Source organism: Sminthopsis crassicaudata, chromosome 2 (genome assembly GCF_048593235.1).
Source record: "Sminthopsis crassicaudata isolate SCR6 chromosome 2, ASM4859323v1, whole genome shotgun sequence".
Taxonomy (NCBI): Eukaryota; Metazoa; Chordata; class Mammalia; order Dasyuromorphia; family Dasyuridae; genus Sminthopsis; species Sminthopsis crassicaudata.
Window position 1 is genome coordinate 134306580 of NC_133618.1, and position 21541 is coordinate 134328120.

Sequence of the window (21541 nt, forward strand, 5' to 3'; positions counted from 1 at the left end):
TATTTAAAAAGTTTAAAAATTGAAAAAATAGAAAATATTACTTTTCTAGTAGCAAAAGAAACAAAAACCGACTAGAAAACTGGTAAAGGAAAGGCATTTATATAATTATTGGGTCATTTGAGAACTATGAGCAACAAAAAATAGTTTAGATCATATATTTTAAGAAATTATGAATGAAAACTTTCCAAATAGAATAGAACAAAGGGTAAAGTAAAAATACACTGCATTTGCTTGTCAAAAAAATTCCCCTAGATAAAACTCTCAGACAAAAACTCTAAAGAGTTAAAAAAAGAAAGAAAGAATTTGAGTCCTGAAAAATTTCAGTTAGGATCATAAAAGAATTACAAACTACCACTGAAAAGATGTGGAGACAGCATAAAAAATATAGGCCTAATACCAACGATAACTTAATTCTGCAAAATGGAATCTAAATCTAGATAGGAAAAAAATTGTTCTTTCAATGAAATAGAGGATTTTTCATTCATCCTCTATGAAAAGACCAAAACTAAAACTAAAATTAAAAATGCAATCAAATATAAAAAAGTAAATATTAGTCAACAATAAGGAGGAACTTTATAAGGATGAATTATTTACATTTTAGTTGAGGAGTAGATAATATACACCTATTGAGTCTAGAGATCAAAAATGGAGTCACATAAGGTTTTATCATGCTTTCATGATGGGGGAAAAGAAAATAAAGGGAGAAGAAAAGGATCCATAAAAAAAAGGGGAGGAGGGAAGAAATATGGGAGAATTTATTATCACAAGCCATCAAGATACACAAATAATTAACCATACAAACAGGAAAGAGGAAGGGGAAATAGATGTCACTAAAATCTCATTTTCATCAAGACAGGTCAAAGAAGGGTAGAAACACACACATACAAGGTATGTTATAGATATGAATTTAACTTAATAGTAGAATAGGAAGGCATAAAGAAAATGGCTCCAGGAAGGGATTACTCATAAGAAAAACAAAGATAAGCTTGGGAAAGAAATCATTGAAAGGGATTTTAAGAGGAAATTTAAAAAAAAAAGATTAAAAAATATCTATGATAATGAGGGTTCTGAGAGCAAAGACAAGAAAAAAGCATTAAGAGAATATGATGGAGGAAATATACAACTAATGATCATAATTGTGAATGAAAATAAGATGAACTCAATCCATAAAATAGAATAAGATAGTGGAATGGCTTAGGAAGTAGAATCCAACAATTTTTCTTGTTTTTATTTTTATAGAAAATATACTTGAAATATAAAGGCTCATCATGGTTAAGACTAGGGATTAAAGCAAAATCTATTATACCTCAGTTAAAATTTTAAAAAATAAGAGTAACAATGAACATTTTCAGATAAGGCCACAGTAAAAATAGATGTAATTAAAAGATTAAAAAGAGGAAACTTTATTACTGAAACATATCAGAGATAATGAATTAATTTCAACACAATATATATACATTAGAAAATAGTATCTATATATTTATTTTAAAAAGCCCACCAAATAAGAGAAATAGTTAAATTATAACAATAGGGAATCTCAATATATATTTCTCAAAGGTAGATTATTCTGCAAAAATAAACAAGAAATTAAATACCTCAATATTTCTCAACAAAATATGGCAACTTGGTAACATTGATCATGAAGGAAGGCATAATCTGTATTATTTTAAATGCATAGAAACAGTAATAAAATACATTAAAGAGCCATTAAAAGGTTTAAAAAGCAATTAGAGACTAAATAACTTAATACAAAAGAATTTATGGTTCAAAGGATGAACCATAATGTATATATATAATTTTATTTAAGATAATGGTACAATGAGACAATGTATCAAACTTTCTAGAATGTAGCCAAAACAGGACTCAAGGAGAAATGTATAACTCTAAGCACTTTTATTAATAAAGGAAAGAAAGAACTGATCAACAAATTAGAAATTCAACTTGAAAAAACCCCAACCACCACAAAGTCTGGAAAATGAACAACTGGGAAACTGGTGTACCAGGAACCAAAAAATAAATTCTGAAAATAAAAGTGGTGATGAATAAAAATTGGAGGCAAGCAATCCAATAAATTTATAGAACTAGAAATCTCTTTTATTAAAAGTACAACAAATAGATAAACTAATTGAACAAAAAGAAGAAAGAAGAAAACCAAATTCTCCAAATTTTGGAGATTTTGTGATTTTTAATTAAATGAATAATTATTCACAAATTATAAAAAATACCCAAAATAATAAAAGAAATAGAAAATTTAAACAACTCTTCCAGAAAGGAATTTAACAATCTGAAATAATCTGAAAATAAAAAAGGAAAAACTTAGAACTAAATGGTTTCACAAGCAAGTCCTATTAGACTTTCATTGAATGAATAATTCCTATATTTAAAAAAGGTATTTGCAAAATAAAAAAATAAGCCCTACTACTTTTTTATGGTACAAATATGATTTTGGTATGTAAATTAGGCAGAATCAAAAAAAAAAAAACCCAAAAACAAAACTATAGACCCATAATCCCTAATGTATACTGATATAAAATTTTAAATAAAATATTATAAAAGAGGCTATTGGTACATATTATAAAGATTATATCTATGAGCAGGTTGAATTTATAACACGAATGTGGGACTGTTGATGTAAGCACTATTAATTATATATATATAACTGATGATATAAATAACAAAAATTTATCAGATTGTCTAATAGATGCAGAAAAATATTTTGACAAAGTACAATACTCATTTCTGGCTTTAATAAAAACAGAAGAGTTGAATTTAATTCAACCAACATTGATTAAATATCTGGAATGGGGGAAAAAGTTGTGCTAAGCCATGGAACAAAAAGTTGTGCTAAGCCCTGGGTTTAAAACGTTTTTGGTGTTTTCATATTTTTCATGTTTTCACATTTTTGTGTTTTGTGTTTTTCTAATTTATTGGTTGAGATATTGAGGTCAGATTATATGAATTTTTTATGGATAAGAATTGAAAGTCTATCACTACAATGAAGGAGAAACTAAGAAGGTTGCTGTTGGTTCAAAGGGTTCAGTTAACATCTGACTTTTTGTGAAGCCATTTGGGATTTTCTTGGCAAAGATCCTGGAATGGTGTGTCATTTCCTTTTTAGCTCATTCAATAGATGAAGAAATTGAAGGCTTTTCAATTCTTTTACAGGGTTAAGTTATTTATTCAGATTAACTTACACAGTTAGTAAATGTCTGAAGCCAGATTTGAAGTCGTCAAGATGTCTTCCTGATTTTAATCCTGATGCTTTCCCCACTGCACCTCCTAAGAAGAGAATAGACTTAATTCTCTTTACAGGGCTGGAGAAGAAAAAACTTGACTATACAAATCTTTGTAACCTTCTATTGATGTTTGTTCTTTATGGTGATTTATGGTTAAACCTTTTTAATATTTCTAGAAGAAGCATAGTTTGTTATTTTCTGGAATAGGTAATGTCTATGCTAGCCCCAAAGACCAATCTGTGTTTCAGGACTTGGTTCATCTAGAAATGGGGGACATCAATGAGTAAAGTCCTGGAGGATTGTTGGTGGTAGGAAGAAGGATATTTCAAGAACATTAGTAACTTGATGTTATTAATCAATAGGAACTGAAGTGGGTAATCAAATATGATGATGATAATGAAGAGTTATGTCATAGGGGTTATTTAATAGTATTTTGTACCAGGCATTATGTGGAGCTCTAAAGATACAGTTTCTACCCTCAAAAAGGTCACATTCTAGTGGGGAGACAATATGTAAATAATAGATATGTAACAATAGCAATCGTGTAAATAATAGATACATAAAATATATATACAAAGTAGATGGGAGGTAATTTCAAAACAGAATGAACTACTAGCTAAGGGGCAGAAAAAAGCTTCCTGCAGAGTGTGACTGGAGATGACACTTGAAGGAAGCCAGAAAATCTTGAGGCAGAATTAAACAATGAGAGTTTTTTGTGCATAGGACATGGCATTTTCTGCAGTAGGAACAGCTGATAAGCCAGTATCTCATAAAATCTTGGAGTGGGAGGAATCAAGAGTAAGAAGATAAGAAAGGAGGGGACCAGTTTATGAAGATTTTTAAATGCTAAAAGGATCCTATATTTAATTCTGGAGATAATAGAAAGCTTGCATAATTTTGTGGGAAGTGAAAGGGATAGGTACTGATTGGCTATCGGTGACATAATTAAACCTATTGTGTAAGAGAGAAACACCTCTCTCATAGAGTTATTCAATGTATATATGCATGTAATGGACTGCATTGGAATGTAGCCAGTATAAGGAGTTCTTCATATAGAGGAGCGATGGCCATTTATCAGAATATCACAGAGCAGATTCTTGCTTAGGTAGGCCATATACTAAGAGAGCTCTGTGGTCTCTCTAAGGCTGACATTCTGTCATAATATCTCTGACTTTTTGCAAACCACTTCCCTTTCCTTTTATGTTTCAAGTTCCTCATTTCCCTAAAATAAAAGCTGTGAACTGGAAGAACTAAAAAAATATCCTTTCCGACTCTAAAAATGTCTATGATTCTATCAAGTCAAATAAGTCATAAAATGACACAATGTGTTTGTCTTATTCCCATAGAACTATTTCTATATCATAGTGAAATAAAAATCTACAAGTCCAGTTAAAATGTTTCTCTCCCTAGCTATCTTGCCTGGAAACATTATGCTGAATAACTGTTTGTTGAATAAAATTGGCTTAAATGAGATTAGACTGCATTGGATTGAATCCTTTAAAAAAAAAAAAAAAAGAGGGGCAGAGGTATAGAATTAGCTTATTAGGTTGTTTAGTAATTTGTTCATATTGATTCATAACCTGCCAGATGTAGATGGAATTTGAGGGATCATGTGCCAGAGATTAGCAAACTAACATGCAAGGACCAAATCTGGCCCACCATGGTCTGTTTTTGTATACACTCTACCTCTGGGAGAGAAGTTATTAAAACAACAAAAACAAGCCCAACCAACCCAACATTCTTAGTTGGCCAACAAGCATGGGCCAGATCAGATCATGGGTTGTAGACCCCTGATCTGGTCCATTACGGTTATGCTAAGGAAATTTGTGAAAGTCATTTATCCAATATTATACAATAAGTTTCTAAGCTAAGCTTTGGACTCAGATCACAAAACCAGAAAAAAATTTTTGATTGACAGAAACCTCAGAAATCTTATCAAACATCTTTAATTTACAGATGCAAAAACAGAGGTAAGAAAGAAAAACACAGCAAGGGAGTTTCAAGGCTCAAACCCATGTCTCTTGCTTCTATTAATGTGCTATTAAATGTTCACTTGGCTGTCAAAAAAGAAAGAGTCCATTTTTAAAGAATAATTGATGTTAACATTTTCCTCCATCACTTAAATTCTACATAATTAACCAAACAATAAATAAATCCTTGATTTATAGTTTGCCAGTTTCTGATGTGTAAATGATCGTACAAAAATTTTAAAAAATGACTTGTGACTAATATGAACTGATTCCAGCACACCTCTGTCTGAATCACAATCTAACCAGATTTTCCTATAGCATTCTAGTTCCTTAGTATAAATGAAACTTTGGGGAATCAGACAAAAATGAGGTATTTGTTTATTTGATTTCATGCCTCTGTGATGGCATCATCTATGCCATGTGTTGCTCCCCATTGTAGGAAGATGAACAGTGGTTTAGATAGACAATGGTTAATTGGGAAGATATAATTGAAGTACCAAAATCAACTATTGCTCCAATTAAGTCCAAGATGATAAACATAGTGAACAAATTTCATTCATAATTCCTAGTGTGGCCAAACCCAAATTGGTAGGAGTAATAAGCATGAATGAATAAAAGGGGTAGGGATAGTGAAGAAAGGATTTCATTCTCTTGTTAAGTCCAGCACAAGCAAAATTTATAACTTTGCAGTCACTTCAGACTTTCTTCCTGGCATTGAATTAGCACCATCAGAGCAAAATGCAGTTGTTTATTTTCAAATATTAGTAAAATAAAGATCTTAAAGAATTCCACCTAATATACATTGGATACAAACAATCCTAATTTAATTCTGTTTAAATCACCAATTGCAATTATTATTTGATGATTCAAATCTGAAATAAAATGAATCAATCATATAAAAATAAAAAATAAAGATAATCATTTTAGGCACTCCTTTAATAGTTTCAGTCTTTTTATTGTTACTCAGGTCCTCTTTTCCTTTGGAAATAAATGCCTTAGGAGACTCCTACTTGTATTATGGAACAAAGGGTGGTACTATGTAAGAAAGAAGATAGACAGGAAATCCAGATCCCATGATGCTGGTTATTAGACAAGGGAATCAAGAAAGGCACAACATGATGTAGCATGAGTTTGCAACCTTAAAACCCCCCTTTTTTTGGTTAAAAAACAGTGGAAGGTAGGATAATAGTGAGACCCTTGACTTTAGAGATGAAAGACTTGAAATCTCTGAGAACCAGTTTCCTCATCTCTAAAATGGGGATGAGAAATGCTTACTTATATAATTGATATGGTATGGAGGAGGAGCTGATGAGTACATGGAGTATATTGATGTAATCTTCACATGGAAGACTTAGGGGATCTTACTTCTAGAAAGAGAGAATACCTTGCAAAGGGAGACCCTGCTTCCTGACTTATAGCATGTATAGAGATTTTGTAATATCTTTGGTAAAGAGATGGAGTGTATATTTGCTGCTGAATCAGAACTGGGATTTATTCAAAAGATAGCTGTTGTTAGTTCCCAAAGATTTCATTATTATTGTCTTGCAGATGACTCAATCATCTACATCTATAACCCCTGTCTCCTGCTGACTTCTAGTCTCATAGCACAAACTTCATACTGGATATTTTGAACCATATGTTCTGGAGATGTCAAGCTCATGATGTCCAAAACAGAACTCATTATCTTACCACTTTCCCTAAATGCTCTATTAGACTAACTTTAAAAAAAATAGAGACTATTAATATTTTGTACTAGCTCTTAGGTTCATTATCTCAGTCTTTTTTTCTTTTCTTCATTTAAAAAAAATTGTAGTAAATTTATTTTTAATACACATTGCTTTATGAATCATGTTGAGAGAGAAAAATCAGAACACAAGGGAAAAAGACATGGGAGAAATTTTAAAAAACAGAAAAAAGAAGTAAATGTGTTGATGTACAGTCAGTCTCCTTAGTTCTTTCTCTGGATGCAGATAGCATTTTCTGTTCAAAGTCTATTGGAATTGCTTTGGATCACTGAACTACTGAGAAGAACCAAGCCTTTCATAGCTGATATTCACTTGCTGTTATTGTGTACATAATCTCATTCTTAACCCTAATACTTTCCTCTCTCTTGCATCACATAGTCTCTCATTTGCCAAATCTTGCTATTTTTACCTCTACAACATCTTTCACATTGTCCTATGTATTCACACAGCTCCTGTCTGAATTCAGACCCTCATACCTTTAGTATGGACTCTTGCAATGACTTTGTTTAATTATTTCAGTCATGTCTGATTCTTCATGATCCCATTTGATTTTTTTTTTTTGTTTATTTGTTTTGTTTTGTTTTTTTAAGAGTTAGTAGAGTGGTTTGCCATTTCCTTCTCCAGCTCATTTTATAGATTAGGAAACTGAGGCAAACAGGGTTAAGTAACTTGTACAGAGTCACAAAATTAGTAAATGTCCTAGGCTAGATTTGAACTCAGAAAGATGAGTTTTCTTGACTCCAGGCCTGATGCTCTATCCACTGCCCCACTTAGCTGATGGACTTCCTACTAACTGAACCTAAAATTGTTTCTGGTTCAATTCTCTCTCCTATTCAATCCATCAAGTCACATAGCTGCCAAAGTAATTTTCCTTAAAGTCCAGATTTTAATACTTTGCCCCTTGACTCAATAAATTCCAGTGCCTCCTTAATGCCGCTAGAAAAAAAAATAAATTCCTCTGTTGGTTTTTAAAGCTTTTAATGACTTGTATTTACCCTATTTTCCTAGGCTTGTTATTCATTGTTGCTGTTCACTTGAAAGTATAAGTCCCTTTCTGTTCCCAAGATGAAGGTCATAGAACCAGAGAGAGGCAAGCTCATTGTTGTTTAGTAATTTCAGTCATATCCAGGTCTCTGTGACCCCATTTGGAATTTTCTTGGCAAAGATACTAGTTTGTCATTTTCTTCTTTAGCTCATTTTACAGATGAGAAACTGAGATAAAGAAGATTAAGTGGCTTTCCCAGTCATACAAATAGTAAGTATCTGAGGTCAATTTTGGTCTCAGGATCTTCCTGACTCTACTCTTAACACTCTACATACCTTGGCACTTAGATGCCCTTATTATACACTTCCTATTTTCTGGAAATCTAGCTAAATTAACCTTCTCTAAGTTCCTTGTAATTCATTGTTTTCTGTCTCCATGCCTTTGTAAGGAATGACTGTTACATCGTGTCCTTAATTCTACCTTGTAGATTTTTGTATTTTTAAGATACAGCTCAAGCAACACTTTCTACTTGATTATTAGGCAGTTAAGTGCCATAGTTAGAGCACAATATCTAAATCAATCATTCAATAAGCATTTACTAAGGACCTACTAGGCATAGGAGAGAGATACAAGGACAAAAAAAGTATGCCTTTAGGGAGTTTATAGGAAAGATAACTTGAACATTAGTAAGTATCCATAGAAATATATATGTATATGAGTATATATTTTGTCTCCCCTGAAGAATTTAAACTCTTCTGAGTAGGGATTATTCCAGTTTTTGTTGTTTGTTTTTTACATCTCCAGTGCCAAGTACAGTTTCTGACACATTGTTGCTTGAATAAATCAAAACCGCTCATATCAATTGAGGTCCTTTAAGACCCAAAGAGATTTTTAGTCAGTGACTCATGAGTTCAGATAAACAAGTCCCTTCAAACCTTAGGGGAATGATTTACCAAATGAGATTTCTTTTTGCATTTCACTTTAAGGCCCCAAATAACTAATTATAGAAAATAATGGGAGTTGAAAGGAATATCTCTTTTTGCTTAGCTTCCAGAGAAACCCTTTTATGAAGCTATGTCTCAGGTAGGATAATTTTCTTCTCTTATTCTACACAGATGCAAAAAAAATCAGGTAAGTAGATAAATAGTAGGTCATGTAGAATGTGGGACTTGCCTTTTTCTCCTAGAAAGGCCCCATGCTATGATTAGTTAGCATTTAAAACTTTGAATTCAGCCAACAAAACTCAAATGCATCATAAATAAGTATTTAGTAAGGGCCTACTATGTGCTAGGTATGAAGGAGATATAAAGACAAAAATGTATGTCCTCACAGAATTCATAGGGAAGATGACACATACATTAGTGAATATATACATAATATATTAAAAAAAAAACAAGGTAATTTTGAAAGAGAAAGCACCAAGTCAGGGACAAACTGGGGAGGAGGACCCTAGGAAAGGTATCATATAGGAAGTGATTATTAAGTTGGGTATTAAAATCAGTTCCAAGAAATGGATGTGGAGCAGTAGTGTAAAGAACACTGGACATCTCAAGTCTAAGCCTGCTCTGACACTGTCTTCCTTCCTGCAGGTGACTCTCTGGGCCTTCATTTATAAATCTGTAAAATAGGGAATAATTTAGCTAATCTTTGATAGTATTTCCATCTTTATAATTCTTTTATTATGGAATTAGAATGCCCTCCATCACCAAAACAGAATATATTACGTACTAGCTCTTATCTAGATCAGATTATGTTTGAAGAAATAGACTTGAGTCTTGACATGACTTAGAGGTTCCTGGAATTACACATTTAGAACTGGAAGGGACTTTATATAGCCTTCAAGTCTATTTTATGGCCCAGAGTGAATAAGTACTCCCTATATATCCTTTAGGTCTATAGGGTTCAGATTTGAACTCAGGAAGAGGAATCATTTTCCTCACAACAAGATTGGTCCTCTACCCACTGTACCACTCACCTACTGCAGGTCCCCGAAAAATAATTGGAATATCATGCCCTCTGACTAGAAATATTAGGCCCTTTCTATTGTACTATATTGTGGTGGTATGCTCAGGGGTATGGGGGCAAAAGTAAGAAGTCTAGTATTTTTTACAATAATCATCTTAATTATTGGAATATTGGTTTTTGCCATTTAATCCCTATGGAACTTTAGGGGGGAATCAATTAATCCTTCCAGGTTTCAATTCCCTCATCTGTAGGTGATTTTCTAAGACCTATGACTCTAGGATGGATAAATATCATTCTGATGAGTAGAGAGATATTGGGCCCTGGGCTGGGCAAGATGAGGTTAGAGGAAATGAGAAGAAAATTTGGAAAAGGAGACCCTAAAGTGACTAAGTCTTCAGTTCATTGACTATTGACTATAAGGAAATAAAAAGTAAGAGTGTGTGTAAACTGAATTTTCTTTAAGACTTGAAATCCTATATTGTCTTTAGGATTAGATAATCCTAAAGGGTGATTAATGTTTCCCACCTCACCAGGACATCGCAGCATACCCAGAGTCTCCTCACTTACTTCAGATGTCCCTTTTTGAATATATATCCCCTGGGTACTAGTTCAGGCTTGATAAGCATCAAAATTTGGAGAAAGTCCCTGAGATTGGTGGGTGATGCCCTTCTCCCTCCTTCTCATGTAGCCTTCCAGGCTAAGCTGGAGTATTTCTCTATTGATATCAGAATAACTTCCTAGAGGAATAGAGGAGGTAGTAAAAGCCTTGGTAGAGAGGTTTCCCCTTCTTTGAGAAAAAGTCTGAGGGAGGCCCTGAAAAGCTTGTCTGGACATATACTTAATGTTTATTCATTTCTCCTTTCTCTATTTCATATACTTATATATCATTGAATAAGGCCTGGATTTTGAGTCAGAGGGCCTATATTCCAATCATGGCTCAACTGTTTCACATCTAGATGACATTCAGCAAACTCTTCTTACTTTTCTGGATCCAAATTTCTTCTGTTAAAATAAAGGAAGAGCCAATTTTGGCTCTAGATCAAAGATCCTATGAATGATAACATATTTCTTTGGCCTCAACTATTCTAAGACCACCACAATAGAGATACTTATGAGCTGAAGTCATGCCCCTGGGATAATTTGGTCCAATACAAAATTAGCATAGTTTGTCAGGTGGAAAGATATCAACTAGTGTAGTTTCTTGGTTTTTTCTTTTTTGCTGAGGCAATTGGGGTTAAGCGATTTGCTTGAGGTTGCACAACTAGGAAGTATTAAACATCTGAAGTCAAATTTGAACTCAGGTTCTCCTGACTTCAGGGCTGGTACTCTATCCACTATTCCATCTAGCTGCCCCCCCTTGTGGACTTTCTAAGTAACACCAAGGGTATGTTGTGCAATGAAAAAAGTGCTTTCCTGAATCTAGGGATCAGGCTTCAGGTCCTTTTTCCAACAGTATTTATGTCACTACATGTAAGTTTCTTCGTTCTGGGACTTTTTTCAACTGGAAAATGGAGGTAAGAATATGAGAATGATCTGACTCACAGAACTATTGTGAGGGAAGATATTTGTAGATAGTTATATGATATAGAAATTAGAGCTGATCTTCATCAGGCATGGAATCATGGAATAAGATGAAGACATTTTCCTGGAGTTCCTTAATCAAGATAGAACACCTTCTCCAAGGTCATATGATCTTACAAGTTGAAAAGATATTAGAGATGATTTAGTCCACCCTTTTCATTCTATGGGGAAGGCAAACAAGGTCCAGAAAGAAAGGAAAGGACTTGACTAAGAACACACAAAGATTAAGTAGCAACATAGAAATTTCAACTCATATCTTCAGATTCTGAATCCAAAACTTATTCAGTACACTACAGTAAGGGCAAGTCCTTTAATGCCCGCTGTGAATTATAGGGAAAAGAAAGTTCATATTTGTGTGTGAGGGTGAGGGTGAGAATGCTATTTGTTTATTTTGGATTTTCATCTGTGTGTGTGTTGTCAGTAACCTTTAACTGTTTACTCAGACTTCTACCAATGAGACCAGAGGGTTCAGATCCTAATCCCAGGACAAGGTTCTCCCACATTCTTGGGAAATTATTTTTCATAAACTAAGCAAGGTTCTTATTTGCAGTGTGTTGGTCTAGGCATTTAGGTCTAGGCATAACGTGGGGTTTCCATGGACAAATTTGATGTGACCAGCACAATGGGAGACATGGAGGCTCAGAACATGAAGCTGAAAAATTCCCTGCCATTCAGTCTTGCAAAGTTTCACATTTCTGAAGATTATGGCTTTCTCCTTCCAGATCCCCTGGTAAGGATGCTTGTTTCTAATCACGGTTTCCTTTCTATAGCATAACAGCACTCACCAATAACTCTATGAGAAGGAGATAAGGCAAGAATTTTTATCTTCATTGAACAGATAAGTACACTGTGGCAACCTGTAGTGATTTGTCAGATATTCCTCAACCAGGCAGTGTCAGAGATGAGATTTGAACTCTTATCTCCTGATTCTCAGATCTAGCTTCATGGTAGTGGGCACTGTACCACAGAGCTAGATGAGGAAGACGATAAAAACTGTGACTTGAGAATCTAGGGTTCATGCTTTGCCTGTTTTGAACAAACTTTTAAAAATCTTGCTGAAATAATTATCAATTAGAATGACTGAATTTTAGACCTAGAAGGGAGAAGATAATAGAACATAACAGAAAGAATTCTAGCAGCTCAGGTTAAGAATCTCAAATTCTAGTCTCAGTTCAACCATGATTCACTGTGTGACTTATGATGAGTTATTTCCTCTCTTCATCCAATGAAGATGGGATGGCCATCTATGAAAGTTCCTTTTTAATGCCAATTTTTGAGTAATGACAGAAAGCTTTTATAAGTTTCTGAGTAAGATACATTTATTTTATTATTCAATCTTTTTGGCATGCATTTTAAAACTTTTAGTAGCAAGATGCATGAGAAAAATCTTTTTTAGGTGACAGAAGGCTTGCTTGTATATTTATTTTAAAAAGTTGATGTAGTTGCTAAATGACAGTGATGAGGTCCAACAAGACATGGCAAAGTATAATAAGTCACGAAGATAGGGAGTCATCCAGAATGAATTCACAGGACTTGAAATTAGAAAGATCTGGATTCTAATGCTATCTCAAATACTTATAAGCTGCATAACTGTGAACAAATCAGTAAAGCTGGAGGACCCAGTTGTCTCAAATGTAAAATGTAGATAAAAATAAAGACATCTTAAATCTCCTTTGCAACAACAACAACAAAATTTGGTTCTGCACATATATATTGTACCTGGGATATACTATAAGATATTTACTATGTATGGGAGTACCTGCCATCTGGGGGGTGGGGGTGGCGGGAGGGAGGGGAAAAACTCGGAACAGAAGGGAGTACAAGGGATAATGTTGTAAAAAAAAAATTGCCTATGCATATGTACTGTCAAAGAAAATGTTGTAATTATAAAAATTAATTTAAACAATAGTTAAAAAAAAAGACATCTTAAATCTCAAATGAGAGAATGTCTGTAAAGTACCTTGCAGACCTTCAATAGAAATAATAGCCCTTACTTTTTACCACTTTTGGTGCTGTAGCAGCTACTGTGATTTTGATGAATCATTAACAAGATAACTCTTGAACATGAAGGTTGATAGACCCTTTTCAGTAATTGCGTAGTATTATCAGGGGTCAAGAACCCCAAAGGGAGAAATCAGTACTCTAGAGTAAAACTTCTTAAACTGTAGGTCATGACTCCATATGAGGTTGCATAATGGAACTTGGGAGTCATGAAAAATTTGGCAATAGTAATAGGTATTAAATATTCCACCAAGATTTAATTCTTTATGTAAAAATAAACAAGCACATTGATCTTAGTATAAAAATTTGCTTTCATCTTTAATAAATGATAAAATTATGTGTATAACAAATAATTGTTTTAAAATAAATTTATTATTTGTTTATAGTAAATGTTTTATTTGTATACTTTTCATATACCTATATACCTGGAGTTGTGTAAAAATTTCTTGAGTGAAAAGTCATGAATAGAAAAAAATTAAGAAGCCCTGCTCTGTATATCCAGGTTAGCTTAATAGATCTAGTCTAAAATATTAGTGGGGAATGATAAAGTGATAAAACCAAATGTTATTGTTAAAGAGAAGATTCTTTAGTAGAGAGTTCAAAATACATTTTAGGTTAATCAAAGGGCAACAAATTATAATTTCACTTGTTCCCTGAATGGAGATGCCAAAAAGTTTACTGAGGACAATATACCTACCAATCTGTATTTTAACATGGGGCACAGATTATTTATCTCTTGTCTTATAAATCAAAAACTATGTGATTGAATATATGTTGATCATTTTTTTTTTATAATCACACTCATATTCACCCTTCCTTGCTCTGGTAGAGAGGGAATACAATCTATTGGAAAACCCTCTGGGAAGGTAGGGTAGAGAGGGAATTTATACCAATAAGTGAAAAAAAGGTGAATATGACAAGGTCAAAGGAGAGAGCCAAACTATGAAATACTTTAGAGGAAGACAGAATCATACTTAAGGATGTTATATCTGAGTTCTTCCTTGATAAACAAAACAAAAAATCAGATTGACTATCGTTCCAATAAAATGCAAATTCTTTGAGGGCAATGATTTTTTCCCCCCCTTGTGTCCTCAGTACCTGGGGCAATAAAGTGACATAGTAGAGAAAATGCCACAGTGCCTGGAATCCAAATCTAGTCTTAGACACTTGCTAATTGTGTGATCCTGGGCAAGTCACTTAAACCTGCTTGCCTCAGTTGCTCATCTGTAAAATGAAGTGGAGAAGGAAATGGCAAACAACTCCAGTATTCTTGCCCCAAATGGGATCATGAAAGGTCAGACAATTGAAAAACAAAATCCCTATGCCCTAGCACAATGCCTGGTATAGTGTAGGTGCTTAATAAATGCTTCTTGGATTGGATTAGTTTGGGAAGGTTGAGTGCATTACAGCATTGAAAGATGCCAGTTCAAGTCAAGATGGGAAAAAAAAAAAAAAATTCCAGGGGAGATTTCAGAGGGAAGAGGGTGGAACCACTTTCTAGAGAGTCTTGATATAATTGTCTGGCCATTCAAGGAGTGGCAGTTATGGAATTTTAATTTCTCTTTCTCTTTCTGAATGGGGGAACTCAGATGAGGAAGTGGTCATAGTTATTTCACTTGCTTATGACCTTCCCGAAAGAGACCACAAGTTTCTACTATCTTCTTGTGGTTTTGGACAACACACTGTTCCTTAGAAAACCACTTTATTAATTCATTTACTTGAAATTTAAAAAAAAATATACAGGATATCTCAAAACCTTAATTCAGTTTAAAGCTTAAAACTTTTGGAACATCTTATATACAGAAATCATTCTAATTTCCACAGATAAAAATTGGAGAAATAAACTACTTGAAGAAGAAAATTTTGTTTCACTGCTTTTCCTCCCTCTAGTTGGCTAGAAAAATAGGAATTAATTTTTATCTAAGGTCATTTGAATAACTGACCACTATCTATTTCCTAGGTTTATTTAAATTACCTCTTCTGGGAATAGGTATAAGGTAGAGAATAGAAACTTAAGTTTGTTGGCCAATATCCAGGACCACTCTGGTATTTGTTTGCTTTAAAGTCAATGGGGAATAGGATATTGGAGTTTTCCTTGAGTTCTGAAGGCAGCCAGAAATTCTTTCAAGAAGGTACTAGCTTTTACACCATGATTTGTTTGTTTGTTTGTTTGTTTGGCTTTTTTTTTGGGTGGTGGTTGTTGTTCTGTTTTGTTTTTTATTTTTATTTTGTGGTATATAATCTCTTTACTGGCCTTAATGATAATTTCATCTTTTAAAACATGGTCTAAAAGCTAAGAAAACTCACTATAGCTTGGTGGTGTGGTGAATAATAAGAGTAAACTTGGATTCAGGAATATTTAAGTTCAAATCTTGCCTAACATACTGAAATAGTGACCCTGATCATACAAGATTGTTTGGAGAAATAAACTGCTCCAAGGTCTTTGCCAAGAAAACCCCCAAATGGGATCTGAAGAGATTCTCTCTCTCTCACTCATTCACTTATTTTCAGTCTCTTCCTGTCAACTGGCTGCTTCCCTATTGTCAAACAATACTAATATGTCTCCTTAAATCTCAAAAAATAAACAAAACAACAACAAAACATCACTTGATCCTTCTATACCATCTAATTATACACTGTCTTTTATAACCAAACCATTTGCTCATATATAATAGCTGCTTCTACTTCCTTTCTTTTCATTTTCTCTTTAACTTTCAATTATATTGTTTCTCATCTCATCCCTAAAACTACTTTCTCCAAAGTTTCCAATGTTTACTTAATTGACAAATTGAATTTTTTTTTTTCTGAATCTTTCTTTGTAATATCCAGGCTAGCTTTCTGGAGGATCTTTGGACAGGGCTCAGGTCTTAAGACTCAAGGTCTTAGCAGCAGAGTCGCCACAAGGATGGTCAAGATATAATCTAGAGTTTGGAATCTGAGTTTGAGCTTGAGCACACACTCACTCCCTCACTCTCACTCCTTGTCTTCAGATCTCTCAATCCTTAAATACCTTAATACAATTACATCACTACAGCACACTGAGCATGTACCAACTGTAGAATCATTACACTAAGTACTAAATATATGTGAACTAGAGAACTATTATCTCATCAATCATATTGAGTAAACACTGTTGTATCCTTTGCTTCAAGTATACTTTTCTCAGTTCCCCAATATCTGTGGTCCTCTACACTTCTTGACCTCTCAGCAGCCTTTGACACAGTTAGTCACCCTCTTATTCTTGATATTCTCTTTTCTCTAGATTTTTTTCTCTCCTGATTTTTCTCCTACCTGTCAAACCCCTCGTCAGTTTCTGCTGTATTTTTATCTACATCAAGCTCACAATGGGGTCAGTGTTCCTAAGACTTGTCATAAAGCATCCTCTTCTTCCTTGATACTATTTCACTTGGTGATTTCATCAGCTCCTATTGACTGAATTATTATCTCTACACTGATGATTATTATATTTACTTCTAGCCCTAATATTTTACCTTCTAGATGATGATTATTATATTTATTTCTAGCCTTAATCTCTTACCTTCCAGATTTACATTTCTATTTACTTATTGGGCATTTCAAAATGGGTATCATTAAGACTTCTTAAATTCAACATATCCAAAAGGATCTCATTATACCCCTTCTAAGTCTTCCCCACTTCTTTACTTTCCTAATTATGAGAGAGTGTACCATGAACTTCCCAGCTACTCAGACTAACAACTTAAGTGTCATTCTCAACTCCTCATTTTCACTTATGTTTTCTATCAAATCTATTGTAAAGGCCTCCCTAACATCTCTTGCATATGGCATCCTTCTCTCCTCTTATACTGCCATTTCTCAGCTGAACCCACTACTTTGAGACCTCCATCACGCTCCAGGAAGCTCATTATCCTGAAAGATCCCATAAATATTAGGATTCTACCTTATCAACCATTCTGTCCCATGGATTGATAGGTGGAATCGTGACATTCTGGGTCTCCTTATTTCTCATCTGCCTGCTCTAGTTTGGGACTTCTCTTGTTTCACCACACATGAATGCCTTCCCCAGATCCCTTCGTTTTAGTTAATGTCTCCCCCATCATTGTCTAAGTTTCTTGTAGACAGGGATTGTTTTTTTTTTTTTTTAAATAAATTTATATTCCCAGAACTTAGCACAGTGTTTGGCCCAAAGAAGATTTTTCTTTTTTTCTTTTACTGAGGCAGTTGTGGTTAAGTGACTTGCCCAGAGTCACACAGCTAAGAAGTGCTAAGTGTCTGAGGCCAGCTTTGAACTCAGGTCCTCCTGACTTTAGGATTGGCACTCTATCCATTGCATCACCTAGCTGCCCCACAAAGTAGAATCTTAATAAATGTTTACTGCCTTCCTGCCTGCCTGCCAGCCACCATTCCGATGCAGAATCCAATCTATACCTAGATTATTGCAATAGCCTTTTGAGTGATCTTCCTACCTCATCTCTCCTCACTGGTCTATTCTCCAGTTAGCTGTCAAATTGATTTCCATAAAGTGCAGGTTTGATTCTGTTACCATGCCCTCCCCAATTCAATAAATTCCAATGACCTCCCATACATAAGGATCAAATTTTAAAATTATTTGGCATTCCAAACCCTTCATAACCACTCCCCTTCCCCATAGCCTCTCTAGTCTTTTTACATTTTATTCCTCATTCTCCCCAATTTATACTTTGTAATCTAGTGTAGCTGACTTCCTTATAGTTCCTCACACAAGACACCCTATCTCCCAATTCTGAATTTACCCCCTCAGGCCTCACCTGTGCCTATAATTCTCTCTCTCTTGGCTTTGCTAACTTTCTTTATGTCCCAGTTAAAATCCCACCTTCTGCAGGAAGTGCTTCCTTATCCCTCTTAATTCTTTTACCTTTCTTCTATACATTATCTCTATTCTATTGATTATCCTTTATATGGCTTATTTGTATATATTTGTCTATATGTTGTCTCTCAGACTAATCTTTCCTAAAGAGTAGGGATTTTGCTTTCCTATGTAGATGTAGCTTGTACAGTACTTGATACATAGCAGGAATTTAATAAATGCCTACAGACTGATTGACTATAGTCTTTAAAAAAACCTGGTCTAAAATAAAAATGAAGTTAGTCTGAAATAATATTCTTAAATATTGACAAGAATCAAAATCAAGCTTACGTTTTGTAAGTTGCAGTCCATATTTTCTTTGCTTTTTTGAAAATTTAGACTTTTTTTTTTCAATTCTTTGGAATCTCACAGCCCTTCAGAAATTATTGAGAATCATTTAATATTTACTTTCATCAAATTTTTCTTTGGATGTGATGATTTAAACTGCTCATGGACAAATCCTTTCCCACCATGTTCCTATTAACCTTAGAAATCACCACCTCAGCCATTTTTATCCTTAGAAGGGAAAAAAAACACAAAAACAAACAAACAAACAGAAGTAACATCAGGGTAAAGCAATTCTGATTTCTTTTCATAGTCAGTGATTATTTTATTCATCCTGAAAGCAGTTCTAACTGTTCTTTGAACTTTCTTTTTCCTATCTGTTGCTTAAGTATGCATATAAAAATACATCCACATAACCTTGTATGTGTGTGTATATGTCCATAGAGAAACAATATCTATTTTTGTGGTCCTTAGCTTCCCTATTTTGGATCTGATTCTCATCAACTGGTTCTTGAGATGAAAAGGACAGGAATTAAGGGGTAAAGTGATCTTTGTTCTTAAAATGAGTAATATGAAAGGAACTACTGGTTGTACTATCTATGCAAGCAAATTTGACAATGAACAGATTTCAAAGAAAAAGAGGATAGAGATAGAATTACATGGACTAAATTTCCACAGGAGAAGTTGGCTCAGGAAAGCAGGAAAGTTTTTGAAAATGAAATTTTTCATATTAATAATAATGAAATAATTTTGATGATATAAAATAGAACTCTCTGAAGGGATCAATGGAAAGGTACACTATTGGTTAAAACAACAACAACAACAACAAATTCCTGGAAGATGGAAGCAAAGGCAGATTATAAAAGAAAAAAAAAAGAATTTTGTCAGGAGTATAAAGATCAGAATTATCTGAAATGTAGAAAGAAAGCTAAAAGTAATGAAAAGAGGAGTATTTAAGCTGATTTTGCAATAGAGGAGAACTATAGAAGGCATGAGACTGTTTGTTGTTACTATTCTGAAAAAGGACCCATGACATCATAAAGATGATAATTGGTATGTGAATTGGATTTAAATGAGCAAAGCTGAGTAAAGTCATTGTTTTCACTCTCTCCTCCAGAATTATAAAAGTCCAGCAGAAACACAAAAATCAAATGAGTGGCAATGGCTCCTTAGGATTCCTACTTATGATGAACAGAGAAAAATCTATGTTTATAAAGGGAAATCAAAGGTTTTTTCCTGACTTTTTTTTTTTTTAGGAATATAAACAATGTAATTTTATTAAACCCCTTATGATTTCCTTTTCCTGTTTACAATTTTATGTTTCTGTTCAGTCTTATATCCTGACTTTTTTGTAAGGAGAGTGATCTTTGAACAGAAAAAGACAAAAATGGTTGATAGGGAATTGATACCCAAGATAAGCAGGGAGATTTCCTGAGCTCCTGGTAGTGAATTAATCTCATTGATGGCACTCTAAACGCTGCTTCTCTTGTGTAATTTTTTTTTATTGTTGAAATGGGGAAGAGTATACATACTCATAATTTGACTCTCCATTTACTTTTGGATAACACAGAAAACAGAAGAGGTACCATGATGATAGGGAAACCCTGAAACTGTCTTCCTTGAAACTGTCCTTCTTGACCTTCTTTGGGGTGAGCCTTGAAACTCTCCTTACAGGGACTCACCCTTCTAGGAAGTTAAGTGGTTTCATTAAGATTAGCCCAGGACTACTCCTTATTTAGCTCAAACTTAAGTGGTCTCATTTAGCTGAACATCTAGATTTGATATTTCTATTGACCTCTATTGAGCTGAAAATTGGTTCAAGGCCACTCCCAGTAAGTGGTCCCATTCAACTGGAAAGCTAGGCCTGGGGACAATGACAACATTGAAGTAATCTCATTCAATTGAAAATTCAGTCTCACATTTCCTGTTTAAAAGGCTATTTGGGGGCTCATTTCTTTGCAGAGGCTCAAAAGCAGGGCCATGCCTTATCAAGGAACCTCTCATTCTCCTTGGCATAGGTGCCTGCCAGGACCCTGCCTGCTGGGAAGAGACTCCCTCTTCTCAGTATTAACACCCCTCTTTATCTCTCTGCCAGGATTTCTCTACACCCCTTTTATCTCTCTGCCATTTCTGAGTGACAGGGCAGTCAGTCTTCCTAGCAAAAGCTGACTTCTTAGTGTCAAAAATAAATTTCTTTTTGCCAGTCTAACTTTTCAGGTTCGTAAATTCTTTCACATTGTATCTGCGCTGACCAGAAGGGTTCCCACAACTCTGCACCGCCACAAACCTCATTGCTCATGCTTCCCCCAAATCCCACCCTCTACTGATTGTCTCTGCTGCATGAATGGCACATTTGAGAGCTCTTTGAGTCTGGTCCTAATAGCAAGTCATCTCCCATCTATTAATTTTCCCTTGCAGTCCTCCCCCCTCCAGCTCATGTTTCTCTGTCTCTCTTTTTTAGCCCCATTCCCATTAAGCAAGAGATGAGGGAAAATTCCTTTAACAAATAAGCATAGTCAAAACAAATTAACACAATGAGCCTTACACCAATAATATTTTTATTGCACATACATACCTACAATTTGTTCCCTATTTGTCTAAGACCCAATCCAAGACACCACCCCTTATATTTTAATTCATTTTTTCTCTCTCTCTTTTTTTTTTTTGTATCCAGTTATATTTACCTGCTATAACACACCCAAAATATCTCTCTTGTTTCCTGGTTGCATTTGATGTATTTCTATATCAGATTATCTATGTGTTTCAAATAAGGAAGAAGTTTATCTTTTTTTGGTTTTACATAAGAGTAAAATTCATTTGTTGCTCTATCCCTCTACTTTTTTTCATACATCATTATATTTTCTTCCCAAATCCATTTCAGATAAATAGCAAGTTCCCCACATCCTTTC

At 34.3% G+C, this 21541-nt stretch overlaps 1 protein-coding gene across 5 annotated transcripts in view; it reads left to right on the forward strand.

The window, feature by feature from the left end:
* The first annotated feature begins 12004 nt into the window (after nucleotides 1-12004).
* Nucleotides 12005-21541, forward strand: part of IDO2 (indoleamine 2,3-dioxygenase 2) — a 77389-nt gene continuing 67852 nt past the window's right edge. For all 5 annotated transcript variants that reach the window (XM_074287317.1, XM_074287322.1, XM_074287318.1 and 2 more), the window contains exon 1: nucleotides 12005-12212. In XM_074287317.1, coding sequence (XP_074143418.1) covers nucleotides 12078-12212 — 135 coding nt within the window. In that variant the 5' untranslated portion in view covers nucleotides 12005-12077. The remainder of the gene's footprint in view (nucleotides 12213-21541) is intronic.